Source organism: Danio rerio, chromosome 15 (genome assembly GCF_049306965.1).
Source record: "Danio rerio strain Tuebingen ecotype United States chromosome 15, GRCz12tu, whole genome shotgun sequence".
NCBI lineage: Eukaryota > Metazoa > Chordata > Actinopteri > Cypriniformes > Danionidae > Danio > Danio rerio.
This window is the reverse complement of record NC_133190.1, coordinates 7448051-7472848: the sequence shown is the minus strand read 5'-3', so window position 1 is coordinate 7472848 and position 24798 is coordinate 7448051. Positions and strand designations below refer to the sequence as shown.

Genomic DNA, 24798 nt, shown 5'->3' with positions numbered 1-24798 from the left:
CGATCCTCCAAATTCTCGATTCGATTACATTTTCGATTCTAAAGGCACGATTCGATTATGAATAATTAATTAATTAATGACCAATTAATTATTTGTAGCCTACCGTTTAAACTACCTGACCTGGATGGTCTTTGTTTTACCCATAAACAAATCATACAGTAAATGAATAAAGGCAAGTTACACACATAATTAACACCTGTCAATCACTTTTCCTGGGGGAATCGTGAATAGGCAGTGATTTGTGTCGTTATAATGGCGTCTGTAAAAAAGACGCACAACCAACAGGAACCAGCCAACAGTATCTGAGGTGTTCGCTAAAATGACTAAGTACAAGTGAGTGAAAGATTGAAGCAGTCATCTGACTGCCTGGACCTGCTGTCTCGAGGGCATGGATGTGTGTGCGTCTGTGTCTGTGTGGTCATGTGATGTGCATTTTCAGAGGTAGTGAGGAAGGAGGGCTGCTCAGAAATGCTACACGCCACTGTGGATGTCAAATCGTTGTCGTTCTAAAAGTGTAAACAGGACCTGAGTGTAAAGTGTAAACATACTTTTCGCGAGCGGATTTGCAACGGGGGCGGGCGGAGGATCGCGATGCCGGTGTTGTCTATCGGACGAACCGTACGTAATACGTACATAGCAGAGCTAGCAAAACTGTGTTTTTTTTTGTCGACAACACGAACGTTGTCAACATAACTCACTGGAAATCCAAAATGCTTACACACCGGCGACTTCATTGAAAGAGGAGAGGGTTTAAGTTCTGTCGACGGGTCTCCTGCTTCTGCAGTTTAACAAGCACTTCAACAAGCCTGTTTTTTTCCCGCTTTGCAAGCCAAGCTGACGTGACATGGGGCGTGGCAGCATCGACGATTCTATTTTTTGATTCGATAATCGAAATTGAGAATAAATTTCGATCGATTTCGATTAAAAATCGAAATCGTGACACCCCTAATATATATATATATATATATATATATATATATATATATATATATATATATATATATATATATATATATATATATATATATAAATGGATGGGGTGTGACCTAAGTCATTTATCAAATTTTGACAGTAGCAAAAAAACATATTAGCTACTATAAATTGTGTATCTTTTTTTGAAACTTTAATTCCAAGCCTATGTTACAGCTTTCCCTCTCCCACCTGCCCAACAACAAACAAAATTGCAGTTATAAATAGAAATTAAATGAAAACAACTTTTATTCATATGAAATGGGCAAGACAGAGAAAAATCCACAATTAAATTAACAGTGAAATCAAATATGAGCTGTGTAGCATACAGCCGCATGAGCCCATATCTCTTTGATAAAACATTTACAGTAGCACTTTTACATTGGCATATTGCAGAAAGGCATCAAAATGTGAAATCCCCTAATAGCAGGAGTAAGGTCAATGGACATTTGAGCATAACCTGCTCGAGTACAAAATTTTATTTGTTTGATACACACAACTCTTAAGTCTTCCTATCTCGTATACTAAACAGTACATGCCCAAACATTAATGCAATACACACAAATATCTCTGGAATGTTGGTCCAAGGCTTTTGCATTGTTTTAATAATATCACAGTAGAAAACAATCTTTCATCCCATTCGCACAGTGTATTCAGTGTAAAAATAACATGCTCAGTGCATCTATACACGTCTAGTCACGTAGCCAAAAAAAGGAAAAGCAGCACTACAAGACAGCATGTTATCAGTAGTAAAACATTGATTATTTCTGTGATTACTACTGAGCTGTCAGTAGACAGTAGCTTTCATGACAGCTAGACCTCCCCTTTTTGGTCCTCTTGAGTCTTTTGTGCAGAAATTCTACAAATAAGCTGAAACTGAATAAACTGTTGAAATTCTGAATTTCCATTTTGAATAGGAATACAACAGGAATACAGTAAACCCACAGTGACTTAAAATAACAGGCAAGAAAAATGAACAATTTTCATGGACTGTACCATCAAATAACCGGTTTGGCTACAATGTTGTGCTTAGGATTAGATTAAGTATCTATTTTACAGCTGGCACTTCATGAGCTTTGCTCAACAAAGAGAAGTAAAGAGGTAAAACATTGGAGAAGGTCCACCATCTACACAGTGTCTGTTCAAAGTTTTCTTCAGTGAATCTGTGTAAAACCTCTGTTTTTTTACAGCAATTTCTGCTATACTGTACATAAAGTAGTATTGCGGAATAAAAATAGTGCTTTAATATGACAATGTTTAAAAGCCATAAAATATTTATACCTATAACATGATTCCAGTGTTTGTAAGGTCATTTCTTTTAATAAAGTCCTGCAAATGAAAAAAAAATAAAATAAAAAAAATAAAATAATAAAAAACAGAAATCAGTTACAAATAATGTTTCCTGTGCAGTGAGGCACATTTTTACCTTTTGATCCTCTGAGCTTGTACTCATCCATTTTTGTCAGTCCCAATATGGTAACGCTTTATGTTTGTATGGTTATATGGAGGTCAGAGGCAGATGATATTGTGCAAGCTATTTTTTGTTTTGTTTGTTTATTCCCGCAGACTATAGACCTTTGATGATTATTTAGATCCATGCAATTTGTTGATTAATTTTCTAAGATCATAAATAAGTTATTTTTACTGAAATAGTTTTACTGCACTTAAATCACTTAATGGTGAAGTCTAAGTTCATTTGGAGCTCAGTATTAGTGTTTCACTCATTTTATGAAGGGTGAGCCACAATGTGGGCCATCCAGTTGACTTTGGTGGTCCAACTCTCTCGCAGAGCTTCATCAAACTTCTGCCGGAACTGTTTGAGGGCCTCCTCATCAGTTTTGCCTAATGCCAGAGAGTCCTGGGAAAAAAAAACACAGGTGAAATGTTCAGACAATTCTGTAATGTTTAAAAAGTTTTGCTTTATGATACATTGAACAGTTCAATCTATTGTTAAAATGTGACCCCCCCCCCTCTTTTTTTCCCCTGACTTTATCCAATTTTTGCAGTAAACAAAAAAATAAAAGCATAGTACTTGTCATATATGTTTATTAAATACAACAATAGCAATACAAAGTACATCTATACAAGTGGAAACAATATAAAACAGGAAGAATAGAAATTTTAAAAGCAATAACAACAAATCTAAGTAAAGGAATATCTATATTATTAACTGTATATACTGTGGAACAGTGCAAGTTTTTTTTTTTTTTTTTTTACATGTCTCTATATGAGTCTATTAACTGGACTAAATATCTAATTTAAATGATAATTAAATGTGGTGGCAAATCTATCCTTAATAATGTGATCACTTAAAATATGAAGTCATTGATTGAGTGTGTAGTATTTTTTTCTTCATGAAACCCAAAGGTAGACAGAGAGGTTTTGTGTTCTTTAAAGAGATTAAAGGTATGGAAGGGCAGTGTTTTTATAGTATCTGAAATCTGATACGGTTAATATGTATCATCTTTTCACAACTGATCTAAAGATCAACAGGGCAAAAATCCTGCATGTAAGTGTTGTGATAATAAGTGTTTTTTATTCTGTGCAAATCACAAGTCCCATTTTAAAAAAAGTTGCGTGGCATAACCTGTTCTAAAAATATTCTTTGACATGATAGGTAGTCATGTTAAAGGTATTTCTGCACAGCAGTTTCTAATAAACCTGAATTGTGGTGTTGTAAACATCTCCCAGTGTTCCACTCATACTTCATTTCTGTTCATATGATTTGGAAGAGAACAATTTGCAGTTGAGTTTGACAGATACATTATTATTCACATAACTTTGTATGGAAAAAGCGTATTTCTTGCATTCGGTTAAAAAGTGTGTGAAATGTGTGTGCAATATATACAGTTGAAGTCAGAATTATTAGCCCCCTGAATTATTAGCCCCCTTTATTTTTCAATATATTCTGTTTAACGGAGAGAAGATTTTTTTCCAACCCGTTTTTTTTTTTTTTTCTAAACAATTTTATACAGCTTAATGTAACATTTAAAGGCGTAACGAGGTCAATTAGGTGAACTAGGCAGGTTAGGGTAATTAGGAAAGTTATTGTATAATGATGGTTTGTTCTGTAGACAATCGAAAAACATATAGCTTAAAGGAGCTAATAATTTTGGCCATTAAAATTTGTTTCAAAAATTAAAAACTGCTTTTATTCCAGCTGAAATAAAACAAATAAAACAAATAAAAATTTATACAGATGAAAAAATATTATCAGACATACTGTGAAAATTTCCTTGCTCTGTTAAACCTTATTAGAGAAATCTTTAAAAAAGACAAAATATATATAATTCTGACTGAAATATATATATATATATATATATAATATATATATATATATATATATATATATATATATATATATATATATATATATATATATATAATATATTACATATATATATATAATATATTACATATATATATATATATATATATATATATATATATATATATATATATATATATATATATATAATATATTACATATACACACACACAATGTTGTATTTGCTTAATACTTTGATTACCTTTAAATACTGTATATCTTTGACAGACGTGAGCTCTGGTAGGCCTGCGGTGAGCATGAGAGCAAAGAGTGTGATGAACAGATTTCCATTCTTTCTCAGAATCATATATGCCTCCTCACAATATTGCCTAAAACTACACACAAAACAAGCACATTATATACAGAACATTAATCAAGGATTTTATATATATTTTATATATATATATATATATATATATATATATATATATATATATATATATATATATATATATATATATATATATATTGTGTGAGAGCGATATGCAAAATGATGAAATATGCTTAAGGATGTTTGTTACTAACTTTCCAAATTTCTCTGTGTTGCCTGTTTTTCCCTCTTGAATCACGTGGATGAAGTCATGTGTGAGGATGAAAGGAACACGTTCCCGCTTAATCCCAAACTTAGACTTAAAGTTTCCCAGTATGTGCCCAAAATCTATGTGGAAAAGCTGAATTACAGACAGACAGACAGACACTACGTTAGTATATAGCATTTTATTAGAATGACATTTTAGAAGACTACACATTATGTGGGAAAACATTAAAATGGCTTCATATATACAGTAGTTTTCCAACCTACCTGCCCTGTACTGCGGACCATTATGTTGTCACTGTGGCGATCACCAATGCCCAAGACATAGGTGGCAACACAATAACCAGCACATGATAGAGTGAACTCCTCAATGGCTTTGTCCAAAGCATCCCTGTTAAAACATCATGATGCCAATCAGATTTGAAACTATTTTTAATAAGAAAATGCGTAACCCTTTAGAATAACTATCCCTTATAAATGACTTGTAAACTGTATTTTAATGATTTTTAACTATACCTAATATATTGGTAATTGATCATGAACAAGCTGTTAGTAAATTACTTACTAAAGACTTGTTAAGTATCAGTTAATATTTTATATACGTTATTGGGACGTTTTTCTAAAGTTGCAAACATTCTTCATTTATTAACTGTTAGTAAATGAGGAACAGTTGCAACTTTAAAATAACGTCCCAATAACATACATAAGCTGATAACTAACACTTAACTAATATATTAGGTCCCACTTTATATTAAGTGGCCTTAACTAATATGTACAGGAATTGATAGTTTTTACAATGTACTTTTTGTATATATGTATTTACTGTGTACTTAATATTGATTAAATACATGTATGTAATTACATCTGTAATTAACTTTTGTTATTACATTTGTAAATACACAGTTGACCATCGCTTACACCTTAACCCATCCTTAAACGTACCTATGCCACCAAACCTGTCCATAACCCAACCTCTATCCCAACTCAAAAGCGCCACAAGTGTTCTCAAATACATTATAAACACAGTTAGTACATTTCATTAATTTTTTTATGTAAGTACATAGTAGATAAGCACGCTTACTATAAAGTGGGGCCATATAGTAGCTCACACTTTACAGATCAGTCGTTTATAGTTTGTTTACCATCTACTAATACCGGTGAAACTTTTGTAGAACTTTTTTAATAAAAGATTTTTTTTATTTATTTTGTTTTCATGTTTAGCACAAAAAGTGCCCAAACCTCATGGGTTTGTATTCTGTTGTATACTGCTGTTCTGCCATGTGATGGCTCAGTATGTGTGTTTCTAAACATTAAACACAACGTTCAACATTTCATCTGTGAAGTTTCTGTGGTTAAATACAGCACACAGAAAAGCCTATGAGTGGAACAAGGTTAAGGTACAAAAATGTCATTTGTTAAATATCACATCAATTTTTTGCAGCTTGAACTTGTTCCATCCATTTGCTGTTCTACAAAGTTTCACTGGTAAGATGGTTAACAAACTATGAACAACTGATAAAATGTGAAGTTATGTATGTTATTAGGACGTTATTCTAAAGTTGCAACTGTTCCTTATTTACTAACAGTTAATAAATGAAGAATAGCTGCAACTGGAATAATGTCCCAATAATGTATATAACCTATTAACTGATGCTTAACAAGTCTTTAGTAAGTAATTTACTAACAGCTTGTTCATGATCTATTACTAATATATTAGCTATAGTAAATCATTAAAATACAGTTAACAAGTCATTCATAACTTGTTAACTAACAGCTTGTAAGTTATCTTTTGGCACAGTTTTAAATAATAAACAAACTATTAACTTTAGTTAAACAAATCATTTATAATTCATTAACTAACAGTTTTTAATGATCTATTAACTAGTTAAAATGGATAGTTATTCTAACGTGTTACCAGAAAATGGCTGTCATCCCCTGTGAAAACTTCTTACTGCATGTGATGGCAATCTATTAATTTGCCAATTTAATGAATAAATTGTTGATAAGAGATAAGTCTATGGTCAAGATATTTGAAGCTGCTTTGATTTGCACAATCTACTTTAGCATTAAAATAAATACAGTTAAAAAGTTAATAAATACTGATAATTTTACATTTATTCATTTAGCAGACTCATGTATCTAAGTGACTTACAAGTGAGGATAAAAGAAATCATCAATTTATAAGAGAGGTCATAGTCTACTACAGGTCTAACGTACCCAGAGTTTTTATCTTTAAGCCAGTTTAGCAGAGCGTCTTTATTGAAGGCGGCAGCAGCAGCCATGTTGCTGCTTGTTTTTTGGATGTTCGCAATGGTGTCAGCTGAAGATACTACCTCGATGAGTCCAGAATGATCTCCTGTCGCCAAGCAACCATAAGGCACAATTCTACAAGACATAAAAAAAAAACAATTTGAAATGATCTCAGAGAGCAAAATGAATAGCTGCATCACATAAAAATATCTTAATTCATTAAGACCGATCCCTCTTTACAGGTGTTTGAGAAACTGACACATGCAATACTCTAACTCATTGCCATATTTACACATTATTACCCATTCATCTCACCTATTACATTTCTGACTTATGCTTAAAACATGGCCTGGTATATTCTCTCTAAGCAAAAAACTAAATTGTGAAGATGTTTCATACATCATCCTTATTGTGTAATTTATAGAAAGACACTCATATTTAAAATACTTTGGAAAATGTTTTGATTTAGCTGTTGTGTTTGAAGTGTGTGTTTATTTTTTTTTGAATGGCACAATGAATTTTCCAAGGCTCCAAGTAATTGTTTTTTTTGTTAATGTGCCTATATATATATATATATATATATATATATATATATATATATATATATATATATATATATATATATATATATATATATATAAACAATGATTATTTTAAAGCAGCTTACTCTTTTGTATATAATGACTCAGAATTTAGTAGACAGCCAATTTTATATAGCTGGATGACACACACAAACGAACAAACGAACGAACGAACAAATAAATAAATAGAAATTTGCAAAGTATTGAAAACGCAAAAAAAAAAAAAAAAAAAAAGTAGTGATTTGAAACATTTTCTTATCCATTCATGTCATTCAGACCTGCAACACATCGCAAAAAATTGGGAGAGGAGCACTTTAAGACTATTAATCAGGTAAATTGGTTAAATAATGCAATTTGAACGTGGTGATGCCAACATGTGACTTTAATTATGAAAGAATTACCAAGAAAGGTCTAGTCCTTTAGGAGCAAATATGGGATGAAGATCACCAGTTTGCCAACAAATACGTGAGAAAATTATTAAAATGTTTAAAAACAATGTTTCTCAAAGACAGATAGGAAAAAATTGGGATATATTTCTTCAAAAACATAATTACAAAATTCAAAGAATCTGGAGGAATTTCAGTCCGTAAAGGACAAGAGTGCAAGCCTACGCTGAATAACTGTGGCAGCAACTGCATCAAGAATCGTCACTCATCTATAAGCGATATCACCACATGGGCTCAGGAATACTTTGGCAAATCTTTGTCAAGTACCACAATAGCAGAATCAGAAAGAACTTGACAGAGCCTCGACAGTGCAACAGAATAAAAGAGACAGTATAAAAAGCATAAATATATTTTTAAAATAAAATTAAATAGTGAATGGAAATATACAAATTGACAACCATATGTACAGGTATAATAATAATAATGATGATAATAATAATAATAATAATAATAATAATAATAATAATACATTTTGTTTAAAGGTGCCTTTCTGGCAACTCAAAGACACCGTATAATAAAACAAGAGCAATAAAACAACAAGAGAAATAATATAAAAAATATACACAGCAGTAGTGCAGATTCAATTAAGTATTAAAAGCCATCTTAAATAAGTGGGTTTTTAGTCTTGATTTGAATAGTGTAAGGGAGTCAATGTTTCTGATGGTAGGTGGTTGTGAGTTCCAAAGCCAGGGAGCAGAGCAGCTGAATGCTCTGTTGCCCACACTCTCAGAAATAAAGGTATGCAAGTGGTCACTAGGGTGGTAACTTTTCAAAAGGTACACATTTGTACTTAAAGGGTCTATATTGGTACCTCAAAAGTATATATTAGTACCTGAAAAGGAACACTTTTGTACATTTAAGGCACTTGTATGTACCCTTGAGGTGTTAATTTATTTTTAATTATTTTATTATTTTTGTATTTTTTTTTCAGGGTTTTCACCTTTAATGGACAGGCCAGTAGAGATTATTGACGGGAAAGCATGGGCAGCAGAGAGAGGGGTAGTATCGGCATAGGACCGTGAGGCAGGAATCGAACTTTGTGAGCCGTGAACACAAACACTTAATAGCAAGTATACACAAAAAAAAAACGAAAAAAAAATATATAATGATAATAATAATTAATAATAAGCATTGGTTAACTACATTTCTTACGTAACCAAATTGCTTCAGGCACAAATGTTAATTTATAATGTTTTGCGGAACATCTTATTGTTGCCTAAGGGGCATCCACTCAAAATATCTGCTCAAGGGGTGTGTGCCATCTCCTAGTATTTTATGTGCCATCCTCAACACCAGCTGTTCGTAATAGTATGCAAGACTTCGTAGGTGAACTCCTAAAATTAAGTACAAATTAACAATGCCTTGAAGATGATTCTTGTTTTTTATAGACAGAGAAGAAAACCAGCAAATAAAGGAAAAGGACAAAATACTTTCAATAAATTAACTGTAAAAGGTCTTAAGAACTTAACTTTCTCTATGTTAAAAGAGTTTAGCTTTTCCGCAATTAAAACAGTCTTTGATGAGCCTTATTAATAATTGTATGTGTGTTTTGATCAAATTTCAACCTGTTGTCAATAATTGTTCCTAGGTATTACTTCACAACATTGACCTGTGTGACATTTATGACCACGCTTTGGAGAGCAGGGGCCTCATGTACGAAGACTTGCGTGGAAATCATACTAAAACATTGCGTGCGCCGAATCCCACGCATATTCTTTTGTACATCCGGATGAACGTGAAACTGAGTGCAACATGCACGAGCACAAAACCCCTCCCTGCCTCCTCCCCCGTATGAATATGCTAATGACTCTACTTTGGCAAAACCCAACGAAAAAGTAAAGGCAAAAGCAAGCAAGAAGAGAAACTTTGAACAGAATGTGAATTGGAGGTGCTCCTTTCGGAGGTAGACAACAGGGAAACAGTGTTATTTGCAAGTTTGTCCTCCGGAATTAACAACAAAAGAAAAAAATAGAGTGGGGAGAGTTTAGCTGATGCGGTTAACACAGTTGAGTCTGAACATCGCACTGTGTAGATTTAAAAAATAAATTGTGCGATGTAAATGTGTAAAATGTTGTAGTACCCTTAACACTCTCAGTGGTGCAGCTGGTAAAACGCATGTCAACATGTTTTGACACATTCAAGCATGAACTCGGTTCGAATCCAGCATCTGATGAACTCATCCTTCTTTTTTTCCCAGCTACATATCAGATTTTGCCTACTATTTATCACGAGAAAGACAAGTAAGAATCATTAATAAGTTTGTGCATCATATTTTATTTGCACATTTATTGAATGGAAATGTTTCTGATTCACGCATGCAAATTCATCTTCAGATGGTGTCTTTATAGCAATGTGCGTGCAGTAGATCGCTCAGATTACATTGGGAAAACAGGCGACTGCTGCAAATTGTGCTTTAATGTTTGGCTGGTCAGCTGTATGGTATGGAAACCTTATATACCTGCTAGATGAACCTGTCTCATACAGCTGCCATTGCAAGCCTCAAAGACACTTTGTAGAGTGCAATTTAACACAACTGCCTCTAGGAGTCGCCAATGGAAATAAAACAGACACGCACAAAAACTGTGCGTACGCCAGCCATGAAGCTGGCGAGGAGGTGCACACATTCCCACGTTCATTTCATCGTTAGTAAATCCAAACGTGAGCGATTCTGAGCGTAAAACCTGGCATACGCAAAGTTTTTGTTCGTACGCAGCGTTGATACATGAGGCCCCAGGTGTTCTTTGTTTTTTTTGCCAAAGTTAATGAGCATTTCTTTGGTTTTTGACACATTCAGGTCTAGTTTCATTTTATTGCACTATGAGACAAAATTAAGCAAGACTTGACCATAGCCCCTTTCACACATACAGAGCTTTCCGGAAAATTGCCGGCAATTTTCCGGAAAGGTTGTATGTGTGAACAGGTCCTTTTTGAAAATACCGGTAAATTCGTTCTGGCTATTTTCCGGAAAGAGAAGTTGTAACATTACCGGCAATTTGCCAGAATGCTGCGCTGTGTGAATGCAGAAGGAAGATTACCGTAATAAGCGCGTGCACGTCTAGAACGTGCTGACGTGAGACGTCTGCTTTAGCCAATCACAACAGTCAGACGCATTTACGTCCGCGCGGTTTGTGAGGATAAAAACCTTTGAATATTTTTCCAGACACATTTAGCTGCTAGAAGTTAGTCAGATCATGTTTATATGTTCTTCTTAATGCCAACTGTGTAAATAATCATCAATGAGATGCTTATGATAAGCCGTTGTTTGTTTACCTTCAAGCTTTGCGTGTGCCTGTAAAACAGCCTGTAAGCGCCTGCACACGCATATTATGAACATCTCGACATGCGAAAGTGATCCTGCGAAAGTTGTTCACAATATTGATGATCCACAGAGTTTGTAATTTAGTCAAATGTTTACAAATACAAGCGCAGCCGTTTAAAGCTCATTTGTGGTGAATGATGTCAGAATTTACCGGTATTTTGGAATGGATGTGTGAATGCTCTTTTCCGGAAAATTTCCATAACGTCCTAGCCTGTGTGAACAGCGCTTTTTTGAAAATGTCGGTAAAGTCGTTCCGGAAATTTTCCAGATATTTACCGGTATCACTGTGTGAAAGGGGCTCATATTCCTGAGTAAGAAAGCAAGGATAAAAGCACAGTATCATCTGCATATTCATCAAGTACCTATTTTCCTGTGTACTCGGACAATCATTTGTGCTTAAGATAAAAAGAACAGGAGAATGTACGCCGCCTTGTGGAGAGCCTGTGGAAATATTAATGATGTCTGATAATGCCCAATTTACCCTAACTCTTTGCTTCCTACATTTTAAAAAATAAGCATGTCTCCTGCTTCAATGCCTCTGCTCGCACTCACAGACACACAATCTCTCTATACCTGAGGTCCAGGTTGGCCTCTTTCCACAGCAGATCCATCAACTTTAAAATCTGTAGAGTCAACATATCTTGCCTCAGATCTGAGAAAAAGACAGATTTTAGAAGTTTACAAGTGTTATTGTCTTCTTGGGACAGCTTCTAGCTATCATCCAAGATCTTTCCCTTACCATCTCCATTTTTAAAGATGATGCCCACTGTCTCTCCTCCCAGCAACTTGTTATTGTAAACGATCCACAGAGGTTTCATCTTAGAGTCCATGTACTTGCACTTCTCCACACTACCAAAAAAAGTTACAAAATATATATTTTTTATATGCAGTCTTTTCTAAAATGACAGCCAGATAAAACACACAAGTGTTCTGAAAGTATAAAGGCATATTTTCTCTAATAAATGTCCCAACTTTCACAAATTAAAATAGTCCATTATTCGTATTTAGCCTTTTTATTGGTCAAATTCTACTCATGTGCAGCATCTACTATCTACAAGCATAAAACAAAACACACACATGCACAAATCCTACCTGACTCCAGCAAGCAATATGTTTGGGTTGAGGGGAGAATGCAAATCGGAGAGTGTCTCGATGAATCCTGTCTGTCTTAGGCATGACATCATGGCCTCTTTCAGATGAGCTTGCTTTGTCTTCGTTTTTATAGTGCCCAGTTTTATCAACTCATTTACTGCTTTCAGCTTATTGAGAGCTTCAACCTACAAAATAATAACAAAACATGAAAATGTTCAGTGTCAGGTTGACTGGCCAGCTCACTGCTTTCAAAAATGTCTTAGTCCAATGAATGCTGTCCTGAACAATTTGTAAAGCAACAGTACTACTGGAAATTATTGGAAGAATAATATATTTCTATTATTATCTTTATTGACATATTAGGGTATAACAACAAACTTAATGGAAACAGCAAGATGCAAATAATGTGTAACCCATCACTTAAAGTGGATTATAAAATTATTCTGAAAGACAAAATGCAATAACAAAACATGATTATTTAAAGAGATTTACACACAAAAAATTTTGATGTGAAAGAAAAATATTACCACAGCAGTATTTTTTCATAGCATACTATGAAAATATGCTATGAATATATAATAATACAATTGGTTACAATTCGTTACCTTGGAACTATAAGGTTCTATCTGCGTTCTGAATGATTTTGAGATATTGAGCGTCAACGTTTTTGCCATCGATATAGCAAACAGTATGTGTGTAACATTTAGGGATGCACCGAATATTCGGCAACCGAAATTATTCGTCCGAAAATAGTCAAAAAAGCCCTTTCGGTGTTCGGCCGAATAAGCAAAAAGGCCGAATAAATTTTGCCGAACAATGACGTTTTTAATGACGCGATCAAATAGTAACCCGCGTAGAGTGAGAGGCGCGCGCTTTATGCAGCAAACATGTCAGCAGTGTGGAAGCGCTTTAAAGTGTAAGAGAAAGAGGCAAAAACGGCCGTTTGCAGACACTGTTCTGCTGAATTGTCCAGAGGAACGTTCTCTGTCTTCTCGCCCCCTTTGAGCAGATAACAAGAGAGATAAGCTCATCTGTGGCAGACGTCATACATTTACTTGCAGCACTAAAGCGTCTTTTAAACAAACCAGTAGGACCGCGGAGTGAAAACAGCTAAAAGTGCGCTCTTAGAAGCTGTCAGGGCACGATTTAGTCAGGCGGACTCAGAACACCTGTACTTCATCGCGACTGTGCTTGATCCGCGATATAAAAGATCATTACTTGGATATGGGCAAAAAGCTGCGCACACGAGAAATGATCCAGGCCGAGTTGGACTTGGGAAAGCCGCTAGGTGTTGGAGACGGACGGTCAGGTGATGCACAGCGCAGGAGATGAAAACAGCGCAGAGAGTAAACGGGCTCGTACTACGGATAAATAAATTTATTTATTTAAAGTTATATTGTGCTTTGTTTGTATATTATCTGCTGGAATGTTAAAAAATGTTCAGTGTTAAATAAATATTTTTGAAATTGTATTTTTGTTATTTGATTTATTTCTCTGAAAAGCAACACAAAATAGTTAAAAGATAATTTTTACTGTTTAATTATTGTAATGGTGAAAAAATTGGCAAACTAAATGGAAAAAAATGCAAAACACCGCATTCAGTATTCGGCCTTCGGCCAAGCAATTCATTATTATTCAGTTTCGGCTTCAGCCAAGAATTTCATTTCGGTGCATCCCTAGTAACATTTATTGATTAAATAAAAAGTCTAAAAAGTGTAAACAACTTCTAAAAAAAGCATACCATAATGTAAATAAGTCGTCATTTAATAAGAATATGTGAATAATTCAGGGGCGACGCAGTGGGTAGCACGTTCGCCTCACAGCAAGAAGGTCGCTGGTTCGAGCCTCAGCTCAGTTGCCGTTTCTGTGTGAAGTTTGCATGTTCTCCTGAGTTCGCGTGGGTTTCCTCCGGGTGCTCCGGTTTCCCCCACAGTTCAAAGACATGCAGTACAGGTGAATTGGGTAGGCTAAATTGTCCGTAGTGTATGAGTGTGTGTGTGTGAATGTTTCCCAGAGATGGGTTGCGGCTGGAAGGGCATCCACTGCGTAAAAACTTGCTGGATAAGTTGGCGGTTCATTCCGCTGTGGCGACCCCGGATTAATAAAGGGACTAAGCCAACAAGAAAATGAATGAATGAATGAATAATTCAATTTATGTCAGATAGAACCTTATAATTCTAAGTTGACAAATTTTTTAAAGCCGAAGACTCCAGTGCGCACCCATATTACACATCAGCAGTGCTACAACGTGAGGAGGTAAATGATGTGTAGGTTAGGATTAGCAGCTGAAAGCTGTCTACAGATGTGGTGCTACATCTGTATTTACAGTCTTTATGCACAACTCACGTGAGTAACAGTCTGTTGGAACTATTGCATATCAAGTGTTTCAAAGTGCTTTGCAACCCATAAACACAACCGATCCTTAAAAAAACAATCTGCACCACCACTTTTAGGTTTATTGACATACAGTTAAAGTCAGAATTATTAGCCTCCTTATTTTTTTCCCCAGTTTCGGTTTAACAGAGAGATTTTTTTTAACAAATTTCTAAACATAAAAGTTTTAATAACTCATTTCTAATAATAATAATAATGATGTCAGTAAATAATATTTTACTAGATATTTTTAAAGACCCTTCTATACAGCTTAAAGTGACATTTAAATGCTTAACTAGGTTAATTACTTAAACTAGGCAGGTTAGGGTAATTAGGCAAGGTATAATGATAGTTTGTTCTGTATACTATTGAAAGAAATATATAGCTTAAAGGGGCTAACAATTTTGACTTAAAATACATATTTCATTTGAATTAAAAACTGCTTTTAATCTAGCCGAAATAAAACAAATAAGACTTTCTCCAGAAGAAAAAAATATTATCAGACATACAGTGAAAATTTCCTTGCTCTGTTAAACATCATTTGGGAAATATTTAAAAAAGCAAAATATTCCAAAGGGGGCTAATAATTCTGACTTCAACTGTATAATATAGGTTTTGTATTGTAAGAAAATGCAAGTTCATTTAAACATGTGCTGGTTGCAGTGTAGTTCATTTTTGGTCCACTGGGTGGAACTGTTCTTCTAATCTTAGCATTGAGAAAATTTGAAGCAGACAGCCACACAGTCTCTCAGACTTTCAGCCATCTATTCATTTGGTAATCACTTATAGAAGCTTTGTCTGTAATCACTGACATTTTTATCAAGGATTTCGTGTGCATTATTTTCTAGTGTCGGGGACATTTTTATGATAAACTTTGTTTAATAAGACTGCTTTAGTTTAGATCAAAAATACATGCATCCACATCATTGTGGTGATACTGTGTGAACATCTCTTTCGATTGTACAGTAATATTTCTTCAATTCTCATTTTATTATGTATGTGTACTCTCTGTATTTCAGATTTACTCTGTTCCACCTACATTTAAAATGGTGGTCACAATGAATCCAAATGTTCCAGTTCAAAATCTCAGTGGAAGGAGATGTCTATCTGTCTAGTTAAAGAAGGGCAACTATTTTACAAGGGCAGAATAGTAAAAAGACAACTAGAAAAGTAGAGTTCGTAGACATACTTTATGGTATCTTGAGAAAGCCTCATTCATTTTGAAGCAGTTTTAAAAATTAAATAATTGAAATAGTTTTTAAGAAGATTGAAGCAGCTGGCATAGAGAGATAACTACATATAGGTTAGCTGGTTTATAGTAAAGATTGGCATGTTTCGGGCTAGGTGGTTGCTAGGTGGTCATTGCTAAGGTGTTGCTAGGGTGTCCTAAAGGGGTTGCTAGGGCATTTGACTGTTAAGGTGTTAGGCAGTTGCTAAGGTGTTCTCAGTGGTTGCAAAGGCATTGCTATGGTGTTCCAGGTAGTTGTTAAGATGTTGCTAGTTGGTTGCTATTGTATTCTGAGTGGTTGCTAGGTCAACCACTGAGCGGTTGCTAAGGCATTGCTAGGCGGTTGCTCGTGTGTTATGAACGGTTGCTAAGGTGTTGTTAGGGTGCTCTTGATTGCTAAGGTGTTGCTAGGCGGTTGCTAGGGTGTTCTGAGTGGTTGCTAAGGTGTTATTAGGGTGCTCTAGGTGGTCGCTAAGATGTTGCTAGGCGGTTGCTAAAGCGTACTGATTGGTTACTAGGTTGTTGCTAAAGTGTTGCTAGACCATTGCTAAGGTGATCTAGGTCATTGCAAAGGTGTTGCTAGGTGGTTGCTAGGGTGTTATAAGTGGTTGCTATGTGGTTGCTAAGGTGTTGCTAGGTGGATGTTAGGGTCTTCTGAGTACACATATACTGTACATCACTTATATGCAATAAAACTGCAGGTTAAACCAGTTTATAAATAATAACTTTAACTGTTAAAAGCTATTAGTTACTAGTTAATTAAAGGTATTAGTAAGTACTAAAGTTATGTTAACTAATAACTTTAACTTCTCTGAATTTGATTGTAATGCAATAATGTGCACCTTTTGTAAAGCTGCTTTAAAACAATTATTGTAAAAAAAGTGATTAAAAAAAAGAAAAACAAAAGAATTGAATCAATCAATCAATCAATCAATCAATCAATCAATCAATTTCTACTTGTAAATGTGCTGCAACTTTAAAATATAACAAACAATTAAGAAAATGTACTATATTACCAACCAAAAAAACTAGCGATGCTGAATTTGGGTCAATGAAGCTTAAATCTATTTACTAAAAGTACTGCCCTTTCCCACATTTATTCTGACCCTCGTCTTCTGCCTACATCTATGATTAGATTAAATCCTTTCATTTTTGACATTGGATTTTACTTTAAATCCTAAAGTTTTACTTCTGACAGTAATCGATAATAATTGAAAAAGTTGGCATGGCATTTGGCACCTGTTTTTTGAGAACTTCAATGTGTGGGATGCAGCCTCTGCAGTAGGCTTCCAAGATCAGAGCAAAATGAACCGATACAGCTGGCATGTACATTTCAGACCTGTATCGCATAACACAAACAAACACAATTAGCGCACACATTAGTTCTGCATAAACATAATGACATACTGGTTGAACCGAACATAGTTACACATGCAGGCTTTCTTCAGATATATACTTGCCTGAGATGCCAGAAGAGGAAATGACCAATTTTACGGCTGGTCTGAGCACGTTCTAGGAGGAAACGGCTGAGGCTGCAGTCATAGTATGGCTCATAGCGCAACACCTGCACAAGCTGCAGCAGATACTGCAACAGCTCATCATCACTAACACACACAAAAACAAACATTTAGGATTTCCGCATTTCTCATGAGGTTGCTTGACAGCATGTGCTCCTCACCTCATATCTTTGAGGCAGCTGACTGCAAATTCTCTGACATACTGGTCTGGATAGTTGAAGTCCAGAAGTTCCAAAGCATCACGAGGACTCAGCTTAGGCCAAATCTGCAGCAAAGCTTGTAGCTGCAGTACAAGAGTGAGGCATTTGAAAATGTCTGTTGTGGAATGTATATGCATGAGTCTGTTTATTCATAATACCTGAGCCATGTCTTCATGTTTGCTCCATTTGACAGAGAGTAGAAGTTTAGGGAGAGACTGAGGAAAATTTTCTCTGCAGTCATAGCGAAGTGTCCAGATCAGATCCTTCTCATTCTCACACAGCTGAGAAAGAGGATCCCTCTCCATGATCTCCTTCAGCTCTATGTAAAACTTTTTACCCCCACGACCCTACAATTATTTCAATACATTAATAAGGACATCAAATAGACATAATGGTAATTACATGAAAGTGATTATAGTAATAGATGGATGATCCAAATAAATCATACCATTACAAATAATGCCTGGTTCACACTAAAGGATTTTAAACCTGATTTGAGCCCGATTTGGAAGTTAACGAGCTCGCCGACAGATCGGGCTGTGATCAAGAAGAAATCTGCGGGTGCTCGGCGCTCGACGCTCTTTATGTGTGAACTACTGAACAACGCATCAACGAGGCTCGCTGACGCGTCGCCGACACCTCGCAGACGGAAATCCAACATTCAGCATGCTAAATACTCCAGAGCAGTCGGCCGACTCAACCCCACGTGTGGTCAGATGTAGTGACGAGCTGCAGCCAATGAGAGAGCATATCAGCATGAGCTGAATGCCTGTGTGTTCAGGAGCTCAGCAGAAACATCTGTGATTGGTCAGAATGGGCATCGGTGCACTCGCTTCATTCTGCGTTAACACAGACATGAGAGTAGGCTATATTAACAGTGGAACTAGACTTCTGTAACTATTAGACTTACCATACTGCTCATTCTGACCATTCTCATATAAAACGCCATATTGTCACAACATATTTACATTCAAAGCTATTATTGAGATATTAAAATTAAGCTTTGAATGTCTGGCATCATATTTAATGACACCATTACCATAAAAATATTATCTTTTTTTTGGTAATACAGCCTATAAATATGTAGTTAAGATACTAAAACACTTAAAGGTCTTGGCTTTCATTTTCACTTTCAAACAGGAGCTATTTCACAGCATAGAATATGCTGTTTTGAAAGATATCTGAAGTAAACTGATGTTTGTGCCATCAGAAAGTTTTGTTTATGTTAGCAGGAAGTTGCTAGGCAAGAAAATGCACACATATTTAAAGTCACAGTGAAAAGTATCAGACATGCATGCAGTCATTTTAACCAATATGGTAATTTAAGGCAGAAATGCTCAGTTCTTTACTGTTTTGTAATAAAAAAAAAATAACAATGTCAGAAAGAAATACACCGATAGTTAGAAAACGGCAGGGTGTTATAAATATGTTAGTTTTATTTCAAAGAGTTATAAAATTACAAAAATTAAAAACTCTGTGTATCTATCCACTGGAACCTGCAGATGAGTGATTAATCCGCTGATAAATCAGCTGATTTGACGATGTTTTTAAATGCTTTCTCCAAAGCTTGAAACGCTGTCAGTAATGTCATCAGCACACAAGCAGCCAATAGTGTTCAGCTTTTTCTGACGACTCCTCCCTCAAAATTTCATTGGCTGTGGTTTGGTAGCTTGAATGAGCTGATGGGGAATGAGTTGTTGTCAGATCATGTAGTGTGTGACCCCCCTCTTGTGGATCATTCACAGAGTGTTGCGTAGTGTGAACACCACAGAGATTAAAAGACACAAAGTCAAGTCATGTAGTGTGAACGGCACAGCGATCTGCTGAGGTTTAAAATCCTGTAGTGTGAACTAGGCTTAAGGGCCACGGGAAGCTGGGTCATTATATCATTATAATATTTAATATTCTTAAATCAAGTTAATGTTTCAATATAATTTACCATTGACATGGAATCACTGGCTCCAGCTATTTCTGCAGCTTTTTCCAGGATCTAATGAAAAACATTTATTACAGAACAGCAATTAACATGATGGAACAAACACAACTTTGGGGCATAAATAAATTTACTTTACGGCCATCTAAAACGTAAAAAAAAAGCCTATTAATGTGCCTGTTTACTGGCTTGTTGGCTGATTGTGGTGATTGATTTCAGGTGTAATTGAGTTTGTAGAGCTGCATCATTATTTCTTGAGTATTCTCATGTATTGTTTTACCTGATGAAGATCATGTAGGTCGAAACGTTGTGAGTGATATTAAAGAACTTTTGAGAGCTAAAGTAGCAGTGTGCCGATTTTCTTTTGAGCTTTTGGTACTGTGTTTATTTTTTGATCAAGCACCTGCCTTTGAGGTTTTTATACTCACAGGAAAAGCAGGAGTGACTACTTGACTGCTTCAATATGCATATGGCATTTCGCTCGTCTTGCGCTGAACGTTGTTGACCAATTGCAACAGGCTGTCATCGGTCCAATCAGCGCAGATTAGCTTCGCGCTAAGGAGGGGTTTGGGAACAAATGAATTGCTGAACAAATCATATGGGATTCGCTGAGATAATTAGGTAAAAATAAATGCATGCCATAAAGCCTCGAAAGTGAATGCATGTTAGCCTGTTGTTGGAGACCCTTAAAGCAAAATATGACCCCTTTATGGCCCCGTTTACACTAGTGCGTTTTAGTTTTAAAACGGCGTTGTAGAATGAAAACGATCCGCGTCCACACTCGCGTTTTACCCAGCGTTTCTGAACATCTCTCCGTCCACACCAAAACGCTGAAAACGCACATCACGTGACCACACACACACTCTCGGGCAAGCGCACCAGCTTTTCTACCCAGATGAGAGCTCTGCTTGTCGGACTGCTCCTCAAGCATCTCTCGCTGGATCTAATCTCACTATATTTGCTAAACGTGATATTTCATTCATGTTGTTGTCTTTATCTAACGACATAGGCCAATTCCCTGACTTTGGTCATTGGAATCTATTAAGTTACTTGTTCACGGGTAACATGTTTTGGTTAAGCGCAAAGATAAGTTAATGATTAATCCAGGTACATTGACTGATCGCTTGCCTTTATTTCCTACAATGTATAAACTTATTGTATGTTATACTTTTATAATTATCGATTATTAAAACTGATATTCAGCAAAAGAGAGGGTGTGTTTCGTATTTTTACTGAAATTGAAAGGAAACAGTTGTTATTGGCTCCGTTTTGTTATAAATATCCACACAGTGAAGATGACGCTCATATATGCAGCACGACGCCTCAACATTTCTGCTGTCTGTTAAGTTGCTAATATTAAAAAGAAAATAGGCAGTTCCTTAAATCATGTTTACATTTTATTGTTGAGAAAGTGAAACAACGTAGCCAAGGTGATGTGAATGAAGTTATAAAGTACACGGTTCCCTTTGAAGATTTACGCGTGTCCTCGGTATGTTTTCCATATCAAACTGAGAAGGGGGAGACTGCAGCCTTGATCAAACTTGCGAAGTCTTAACTTACAAGAAGAGGATGCGAGACTGAACTGTGTGTGGGCTACTTAATATTGAGGAAAAGCCCCAATCAGATAGGCGAACGTTTGCACCCCCGCCTCCGTTTTCAGATGTCTCCGTCTTTCCCCATCCACACTGAGACGGAGCAGCAGCGTTTTAGAATGAAAACGGCCTTTCCAGCGTTTTCAAAAAGCTCAGTTTTCGGCGCTCGAGAACTCCGGCGTAGTGTGGACGGATGGCGTAACCGTAGCAAAACTTATGCGTTTTCAAACTAAAACGCACTAGTGTAAACGGGGCCTATAATGCAAAATAGGGCTCTTTAACACGGAGGAGGTGGGGTTTATGACTTGTCCTGCAGCCAGCCCCCAGGGTGTGATCTAACAGCCTAACAGCCATAACAATCTGAACTGCCATTGCTTCCTGTTTAATAAATGTTTTTAAAAAGTTTTAGAGCTTTCTTTTGAAACATTTCTTCTTACTATGTAACTACTACGTTATATATACTGTGTACATTTTTACATGTTGTTTGAGAGCAACAGCAGGGAGGATAAAAAGTTGCATGCGACTTAAGAGCCTCAGGTTGCTGACCTCCTTTAGAGTCAAAAGTGCCAGTCCTTTTCTGACTGTGCAAGACTAAGTGAATCGCAAGTCAGAAACATATGATCAACATATGACCATGTGTATATGCTTCGTTGCGTATGTCAGTAAATAGCCATACCTTGTCAAAAGCAGGAAAAACAACTGGTTGCGTTGAGTATTCTGGAAAGCTTATATGTAGCTCTGTGGCATTCTCTGTGTATGGATTGGTCTGAATGGTGCCGATAGGGTTCAACATCTCTTCCAGCTCATCTGCAACATACAGGAAAAGGCATTTCCTGAGCACATTTCCTTCCTTTACTAAGCATCATTTCTCAGTCTTACACAAAATACGCAGTGTTTTTCTAATTTCACAGACACACACCCTATGAGACATAGATCCAGCAGCTTACACAAGCACAGTCACAATCACACCCCAGTAAATTGAGAATATGTGTGTGTGTGTGTTCTCACCAGGAAATGATGACCAACAGTGGAGGATAATGTCACCAGTTTTCAGCTGCCCTCTGTAGTCAAATACCATAGTATTCACCCATGCAATTGGGTAGTGCTATTAAATGAAAACACACGTGTGTGTGTGTATGTGTGTGTCAGTGCTTAGAATAATTGACTGAATAGAGGATTTTGCACAAAACTAAACATAATTGGAATTACTATAATAACATGATTTAGTGTTATAAATAAAGCTAGTGTGGGTTAGACTTACTACTTTCCCTGCCTTGCGGATAGTCTGGTATTTGTTCAGGTGTGTGTTCTTTGTGGATCTCTGTTTTTTCACTTTATCCATAACAGCATAAATTGCAAAGCAGAGGCGGGCCATCCGTGGCAGATCACAAACAGGAATGTCAAACTCCAGTGTTTTGTTCCACACATGTTCAGATCGACTGCTGCTCTCATTGCTGACAGCTGTCTTGCACAACAACTCTGTACCATGAAAAAGTCCTGCTCGAACCTGGATCTACATATTACAATAAAAAAGGAGAGAAAAAAGAGAACATTAATAATGCTAAAGTGTTTCTAGATGTATGACAAGTTAACTTTGTCTGACCAGCTTTTAGCATCACTGAGTGCTCTATTTTAACGATCTAAGTCTAAAGCGCAGAGCGAAAAAGCATTAAGGGCTTGTCCGAATCTACTTTTGCTATTTTAAGGAAGAAAAAAAAACGCTCTGCGCCACGGCGCATGGTCTAACAGGGTTGAGCTTATTCTCTTAATGAGTTATTTGTGTGTTTGGAGAATAAAACAATTAGAGTCTCATCTCCCATTCTCTTTAAGAGTCAGTTGTGTTGCGCCATGGCACATTTGCTTTTTACATGGCGGACTTTGTAAGTGTAAAAACTGAACGCATCACTAGCAAGAAAACAGTTAAGCAGACCATCTGCAGTGCAAGGATAAAGAATGAGCTTCCTACAATCTGCCTTTACGTTTACTTTCACTTTCTCTCATTCGTGGATAAGGAAACAGTGTTATACACGCTCCGCTGAAGACATCCATTAGCCTACATAATTTTGTTTGTCAAGTGAAAAGATTTGTTTCAAAACTATTTCTAAATTCACTTCTTATTTCCAGGAAACGAATAAATGAACAGTAATAATGAAGTGTGGTATAAAAAAACAGAGTTATATCCAAATACACATGCTATGTCCCATATGGTCGAAAACCTGACAGTTGGACAAATCTAAAATAGTTTTTGTGCCTTAACACACCTCTTTTCTAGACCGAAACGCCCATGAGTCCAAAAAGTGGTGCAAATGGATTTGTTAGTTGAACAACATGGCTGAAAACAGGAAAATTAATGTTGCGTTGGTCTGAAAATGGCAACAGCTCAGTGCAAACAGGTCTCGAGCCTTATTGCGCCGGGTGTATGATAAGGCCCCTAATGTTTGATTACTGTTACTGTTTTGTTTGTATTGTCTTGACTGTGGTTTAAACACTGGGTAACAAGTAAACACTTGTTGGCAAAAATCAAAAGTTACTCCAGCTAATGGTGATTTCATGTAAATGCCCTCTGTCTTGTGCAACAATGAACAATGAACAGAGTATCCTTATCCAAAAAAAGTGTGAAAGTTGTATGAATTTATTCCACAGTGAGCAGGCTTGACAGTCAAACCTCCATTTAAAAATATGAAAACAGTTTATTAATTTACAAAGAATTGAGAAACAAGTGAAATTATTGTCCGTGGTAATCAACAACATAACACCAAAGCATCACATAGACATCTTACTAAATGCTAAAAACTTTCCACACGCAATGGGCTATATGCACACTGACTTAATTTTCAGCCAGGCAGCCCAAGGACTTCTGGTGAACTGTCTTTCCATTACAAAATGTGTCACGTTTAAGATTAGAGGTATTCACAGCCTGTTAGATTTAGGATATGAAGTGGGTCTCAGATCGCACAAGAAGCACTGCTTTAAATTCCACTCCCCCCTCCCTGTTTATGTCTTTAAAATATGACAGTTTATTTTACCCCAGTATTTTCAATGGAATATCTGCGCTAGCATGTTGCTCCTGATGGAGCTAGTGGTTGCAACGGTCTTTTATCTCGTTTTACGCTTAAGCAACTAAATGGATACTGAAGTCTATTTAACTGAATATATTGTAATTACATTACAACATCGATGCTGTAAAAACAACCTTTTGAAATTGAAAATAGTCACAGTAAGCTTTCACTGGATGCTTATCGTTGGCTTTAAAACTCTCGCTGTGCATAGAGCCCATTGGTAATACAACTATTGTCCTATGTAGTTTTGTATATTTGGAAAAGCATTCCAGACTGTATTTCATGAGAAAGAATTTTAGAAACTATTTTTTATGGGGTGGAAAAAAAAAAAAACAAACATGAAGACCCACGCCTCAAATCTTACCATCAGTGGGGT

The 24798-nt window shown here is 36.0% G+C and overlaps 1 protein-coding gene across 2 annotated transcripts in view; it reads right to left on the bottom strand.

Moving 5' to 3' along the window:
• Nucleotides 1-1200: 1200 nt before the first annotated feature.
• Nucleotides 1201-24798, bottom strand: part of pik3cb (phosphatidylinositol-4,5-bisphosphate 3-kinase, catalytic subunit beta) — a 96970-nt gene continuing 73372 nt past the window's right edge. For both annotated transcript variants that reach the window (XM_005157466.6, XM_073924378.1), the window contains exons 10-25: nucleotides 22625-22876; nucleotides 22372-22468; nucleotides 22040-22170; nucleotides 19778-19828; nucleotides 17997-18185; nucleotides 17800-17921; nucleotides 17582-17725; nucleotides 17361-17460; nucleotides 12521-12705; nucleotides 12168-12277; nucleotides 12002-12080; nucleotides 7050-7217; nucleotides 5100-5223; nucleotides 4823-4968; nucleotides 4500-4632; nucleotides 1201-2827 (exon numbers count right to left, since the gene is read on the bottom strand). In XM_005157466.6, coding sequence (XP_005157523.1) covers nucleotides 2696-2827; nucleotides 4500-4632; nucleotides 4823-4968; nucleotides 5100-5223; nucleotides 7050-7217; nucleotides 12002-12080; nucleotides 12168-12277; nucleotides 12521-12705; nucleotides 17361-17460; nucleotides 17582-17725; nucleotides 17800-17921; nucleotides 17997-18185; nucleotides 19778-19828; nucleotides 22040-22170; nucleotides 22372-22468; nucleotides 22625-22876 — 2163 coding nt within the window. In that variant the 3' untranslated portion in view covers nucleotides 1201-2695. The remainder of the gene's footprint in view (nucleotides 2828-4499; nucleotides 4633-4822; nucleotides 4969-5099; nucleotides 5224-7049; nucleotides 7218-12001; nucleotides 12081-12167; nucleotides 12278-12520; nucleotides 12706-17360; nucleotides 17461-17581; nucleotides 17726-17799; nucleotides 17922-17996; nucleotides 18186-19777; nucleotides 19829-22039; nucleotides 22171-22371; nucleotides 22469-22624; nucleotides 22877-24798) is intronic.